Raw genomic sequence first — 6,000 nt, forward strand, 5'->3', positions numbered from 1 at the left:
ATGTGGGGAAAGCATTGTAACTTTGCTCATTAAACATTGTGGATTGCTACAGTGTCTCTCCGCATGGTTTTTTTGTTATAATTTTTTTAAAATTATCTTTTTTAATTTTATTTTTTTAATACTGAGTTTTTTTGTGAATTATAATTACAAGTCATTACAAATAAGGCTAAATCATGTGAGGAAACACTGTAGCTTTCATCACAAAACACTGAATTGCTACAGTGTTTCCAATATGATTTTTTTTGTGTTTGTTTTGTTTTTTTTTCCTAAAATTGTCTCTGTTGATTTTTTTTTAATATTGAGCTGATTAAAAATTTAGCTTTATAATTTTTTTCTTTAAAACACTGTAAATTATTGTAGTGTTTTCCCATATGATTTTTTTATGATTTTTTCCAAAATTATCTGTCGATTTTTTTTTAATATTGAGTTGGTTAAGAATTATAATTACAATAAAGCTAAATCATATGAAGAAAGCGTTGTAGTTTTTCTCACAAAACACTGTGGATTGCTACAATATTTCTCTAAATGGTTTTTTATTTTATTTTATTGGGAAAAGTGCTATAGTTTTCCTCACAAAACATTGTTAATTGCTGCAACGTTTTTTCTCATGGGTTTTTTTCCTTCCAAAATTATCTTTGTTGGTTTTTTTTAATATTAAGTTGGTAGAGAATTTAGCTTTGTATTTTTTTTTGCTTTTTATTAACTGAAAAGTTAAATCATAAGACGAAAGCACTGTATCTTTCCTCACAAAACACTGTAGAGTGCTACAAATCATTTTGTTCAGTCTCTAAGTTTTTGATCACCAACACAACTTTTTTTTCCGTCATAAAATATTTGCTCCATCATACCTTTAATTTCTATTACTTATCTAGCGCTAGTTCACAATTATAACACTATCAAGTGTATTTGTTTTTTAAGCCTGCGGCAGCGTGCGGGCATGTCATCTCGTTATTATACAAAACTTGTGGCAATTCAAAGTGGAAAACGATACTTTTACGCTATTTGCAGAAGTGTATTTTTTTTAATAATGTTTTTTTAATTTTATTTTTTAATATTTTTTTAAGTTATTCTATTTTCACAACATGGATAGCACAGATTACAGGTTTGGTGGATTAATTCAATTGGTTTAGTTTTTTTTAATTAACCTTTTCTTTTAATTTCATCCTTTAACATTGAGTTAATTAGGAATTAAGTTTTATAATTTATTTTATTTACTTTCTATTATGTTATTTTAGTCTCATAACCCCAAAATAGTGCTTAACAGGTTAATCTGAGTTGACTCGAGATGTTTTTTTTATGATTTTTTAATTGATTTTTTTTAATTTTATCATTTAATATTGGGTCGGTTGGGATTTGAGTTTCATAATTATTATTTTTATTTGTGTTCTATGAAGTTATCTTAGTCGCATGATCAAGTGTGTATTTTTTATATTTTAATCTCAGGTAAATCAAGTTGTTTTTTTTAAGAGGTTAATTCAGTCTCATGACTTAGGTCACGAGTCTTTAAACATCGAATTTTCTTTTTTATTGGATTATCCTCGTCTCATAACCCAAGTCGTGGATTTAACGGGTTAACCCAGTTGACTCAATTTTTTTAATTGACTTTTTTTCTATTTTCATCATTTTTTTATTGGAAATTAAGTTTAATGATTTGTATTACTTTACTTTTTATTAGGTTATTCTAATTTCAGGACCCAATAATAGTGCTTAACAGGTTAACCTGGACCGCTTAACTCATTTTGTGTTATTTTTTTAATTAATATTTTTACAAATTTTATCGTTCAACATTGGATCTGACAGAATCGATTAAATATTGAACTTCATAATTTATTTTGATTTGCTTCTATGAGGTTATCTCCGTCTCATGACCAGAGTCATTGATTTGACAGGTTAAATTGAGTTGTTTTTTATTTTATTTTCTTTCTATAAGGTTATCTCCATCTTATGACCTGGATCATGGGTTAGGCGAATTGATTTAGGTTATTTTTATATTTTTGTTTTTAATCTCATCCTTTAACATTGAGCTTATTAAGAATTAGACTTTGTAATTTGTTTCGATTTACTTTCAATAGGGTTATCTCTTTTTTTTTTATCCGGGTTATAGGTTTGATAGTTTATTCCAATTCACTTTTTTAGGTCTTTTTTAATTGATTTTTTTTAAAAAAAAAAATTATCCTCCAACATGTGATTAATTGAGAATTATACTTCACAATTTTTTTTTTATAGAGTTATCATAATCTTATAAATCGAATCATAAATTTAACGTGTTAACTCGAAGTGAATCAAGTTAATCCAGTATGTTATTTTAATATTAAAAAAAGATAACATCTTGAAATTTTTTCTAAATCAAACTATATTTTTACAGATTATCTAGATTGTTTTTATACCTACAAAATCAATCAAATTATATTGAATCAATTTTCAAAAAAAATATTAAAACAAATTTTAACCTCACTCGCAATGTGCGATTATCAATAATCTAGTTGATATCTGTAACCAAAAAGAACTGCTCTGTTGTTTGCTCATGATTCCGTTTCCATACATGAACTTCTCTGTATATATGCCTGGAGTAGCTTGAATTTACCTATGACCATCTTCATCAATTTCTTTTGGCATCAGTTAAAAAGCATTTACACTTTCACTTGAAATTGACAAATTTAAACCATGATACAAAAAAAAAGGAGTTTATTTACACACCTGCAAAACAATTCAAAGAATCCAAAAATATTCAACTCTATCAATGCGGGAATGTTTTAACAACTATATACATTGGCCCATTCCCTTCCATGATAACTGATAGACATCCTTCAAAAATCTGAATCCGATTCGCTAGAACAGTTCATAGATTTTTCTTTCATAAAGTGTGGGGGCAAGTTTGGGAACCTTACTGGCATCCTTGATGCTGGTGACTTGGGGGAGGATTCAACACTTCTTGATGATGTTTTCCTTCTTTGCAGATTTCGAGTAATTTCAATACAGACCTGGTCAACCATACATAGAAAGTCTTTAATGATGGAAAATAGTTGAAGTGCGTGTGCTTCTTGATCTTTCGAAGCTCCTGCATGGTAATATTCTGTTGTTTTCTTTACAAGATCCATCACCCTCGTCTGCTCTTTAGTCAAACCCTTTAGTTCTTCCTCAGCTGCTTCAAGAAAACCTTTCATTTCCCTTACAAACCCCCCTTCGCCGTTAGCAGCAGCACATTGTGACACAAATGCCCTAACTTCTCTTGCACCTGTTGCGAGAGCTGAGCAAGTAGCAGCAAAGGTATCATAATCTATTTGGGCTGCTTTCTTAACATTAGAGAATTCAATACTGAGCCCTCCTACCGCAGGTAATCCCAGCATCATATATTCCTTCTCTCTCTCTCCTTTTGACGCTGAATCCTCAGAAATCACACTGCTGTTGCTTCTTTGGCTGCTGTTTCGACTCAAGCTACGATTTCGATTAAGAACGCAACGTTTTCCTTCAGTTCGGACTACTTCTTCCACGACAAAGTGAAGTAAAGTAGTTTTTCCATCCATGCTTTTAACATCAGATAGCTTTCCTAGTGAAGTTAGTTTGAAAGCTTGCGCATTTCCTCTAGAAGTTCCAGCGTTCATGCGATTACCAGCCTTGAGAATTGCTTCCAGAAGTTTGATAAAGAGTCCTCGATTTCGAAGTTCCTTGCATCCTGATTCAAGTATTTGTAAGGATTCCTTGAAGTGAAGAATCTCTGCATCATAATTTGATCTGAAAAGCATGGCATTAATACGACTAAATGCTGTTGGAACAGCTTTCAGAAGATGGTAGAAGAAGGACTCAGCATCAGCCAGTCTAGTAGTGTCTCCCCCGAATTCAAGGATTTGGGATTCTTCCTCTTTGGTTGGAGCAATTCTCATAAGCTTTTCAAGAGTATCTACACTTAGACCTTGGCCATTAGTCAATGCATCAAGGAGCTCACTGCGAGAGATGGCTAGAGACTTGAGAACAATTGCCATGTTCTGGGATTTTCGGGCATCAAGAATAACAATTTGTGCTGATGAACTGGAAATAAGATTATTTGAATTGCTCGAGTTGCTGTCACTTTTTGGGGATTTCCTGTTGGTGGCTACGAATCCGAAGAGGGCTTCCATAAGATTATCATCAACCCTGAAACATTGAAAATTTTGAGAATCCATAGAACAGGATATCGAACTACTTCATTACTATAATCTTATTCGAACAAAAAGATGAATCACAGTTACCTAAAAGAGCCACCATCGATTTTGTCCCACACCATGGACTGGCCAGCATTCGTGTTCACCTTATCCCAGTGCAACGGCTTCAGTTTTACCTGGCCATTCCCAGTTGCTGCTGTAGTACTGCCTTGTCCAGTTGAAGACTCCCCTGATTCACCTTTACTTGGGTTCCCTTTTTGCCATGGAGGAAGATTTGAAGATGCTGCCTTGGGTGGTGGTGGAGGCGGCGGCAGCTGATTTTTCTTTGCTGGGATTGTAGGAGGTGGAGGCGGTGCAGGAACTTGCTTGTTTGGAATTGCCATTGAAGATTGTAGTGGCGGCGGCGGCGGCGCTGGAGACAGGGTAAGGGGAAGATTTGAATTTGATGGTTGACTTGTTAAAATTTGTTTTTCAATGGCCTTGACAAATTGATGGCTGACAGGAGGAATTGTTGTTTCTGGCACAAATTTTTTCTCAGAAGTTGAAGATTTTCCTCGAAGCAATGGAATTTCTTGTATAGGCTCAGACTTAGAATTCCTCCTACGTTCTTCTCTGACAAAACTGTTTTTCTTATCTTCTTCTTCAAGTTTTCTCCAGTACAGCACATCCAATCCATTCTCATCAACAATCAATCCTTTAACATTCCCTTCGATTCGAGAAAATTGACTAGGAGGCAGAGGCAGAGGCAGAGGCACCACTGCCTGACCTCCTCTAGAACCAGCACCATCTCCATTACTTCTCCTTCGAGGAAGGATTACGAACCTTTGGATCAAGAAAAAAAGCAAAGTGGCAACGACAAAGGTGCTCGCAGCAGTTGCAGCTACTGCCTTGACAACGTTTCTGTTCGATGAAGACGAAGGCAAAGGACCTGGCGCTGATGGACTCAATATAGTAGGGCTCGGAGAAGTAGAGGGTTTTGGCGGTGGGGCAGGAGATGGAAGCGGTGGGGCAGGAGATGGAATCGGAAATGGATAGAAAGTCTCAATATTTTGAGGCGAAATGGATTGGGAAGAAGAGAAAGGGATGACAGAGAGGAAAAGCATTAGATGGAGAACAAGCCATGGCTGTTTAATGACAGCCATGAAAATGGAAATCGTTGGAGAATTGCAGAAGATTTTCTTCTTCTTTTCTCTTTGAGCTTGAAAATTGCAACGGATGGATATTGATGATCCCTTGTCTTGTACTCTTGGGTTTGTTCGCCTTGAAAGTTTCAAAGAGTGTTTGTTCCCCCTTCCTTATGGTAAATTGACACTACTTTCTTATTTGCGTGTTAATTATAACTTGGTCCTTGTATATTATAATAAATAATTAATTGGTCCTCGGAGCATCTCCAATGAGAGATGCTATTTTAGAGAGGCAAATTGATAAAACAACATTTTAAATGATATAAATATAACTTTTTTTACCATGTATATTCCAATGGAAAAAAGCCATTTTAAAAATCAATTCTATTATAGTGGAATAAATGTGTTTTATTTTTTTTAATGATTTTGATATTATTTTTTTTTCCACATAGCTAGATTTAATTGACTTATTCTTTTGTTAACCCCACTTTATTAGTTTTGGCTCTTTTGAAAGATATGTAGGAATAGCATTTATGAAAAAAAAAAAAGTATTTTAACATTTTGTTTGGCTTTTCCCTTGAAGTATAAAAAATAAAAAAAAAAGCTAAAATATTACTTTTTTTATTTTTGAGTATCCATTTAGCAGCTCCATTGAAGATACTCTCATGGTTAGGACATATTTATTTTTACTGTTCAACTCGCTTAGTTTTCAAGTGTTTTTCATATAAAAAAAGTAT

General features: G+C 33.7%; 1 protein-coding gene across 1 annotated transcript; it reads right to left on the reverse strand.

The window, feature by feature from the left end:
• Positions 1-2,629: 2,629 nt before the first annotated feature.
• LOC133696865 (formin-like protein 8) lies at positions 2,630-5,570 on the reverse strand. The gene is made up of 2 exons (XM_062119152.1): positions 4,227-5,570; positions 2,630-4,131 (listed from the first exon to the last, which is right to left on the reverse strand). Exons 1-2 carry the CDS (start codon positions 5,279-5,281, stop codon positions 2,808-2,810), a joined length of 2,379 nt encoding a protein of 792 aa, XP_061975136.1. The 5' UTR covers positions 5,282-5,570; the 3' UTR covers positions 2,630-2,807.
• Positions 5,571-6,000: the final 430 nt, after the last annotated feature.

This window comes from Populus nigra, chromosome 6, assembly GCF_951802175.1.
Source record: "Populus nigra chromosome 6, ddPopNigr1.1, whole genome shotgun sequence".
NCBI classification, from domain to species: domain Eukaryota; kingdom Viridiplantae; phylum Streptophyta; class Magnoliopsida; order Malpighiales; family Salicaceae; genus Populus; species Populus nigra.

What these genes read in the sequence shown, in the direction of transcription:
- LOC133696865 (XM_062119152.1), bottom strand. Translation starts at nt 5,281, where the DNA reads ATGGCTGTCATTAAACAGCCATGGCTTGTTCTCCATCTAATGCTTTTC. An exon ending in ATCGATGGTGGCTCTTTTAG is followed by an intron (nt 4,132 to 4,226) that starts GTAACTGTGATT and finishes TCAATGTTTCAG; the next exon opens with GGTTGATGATAATCTTATGG.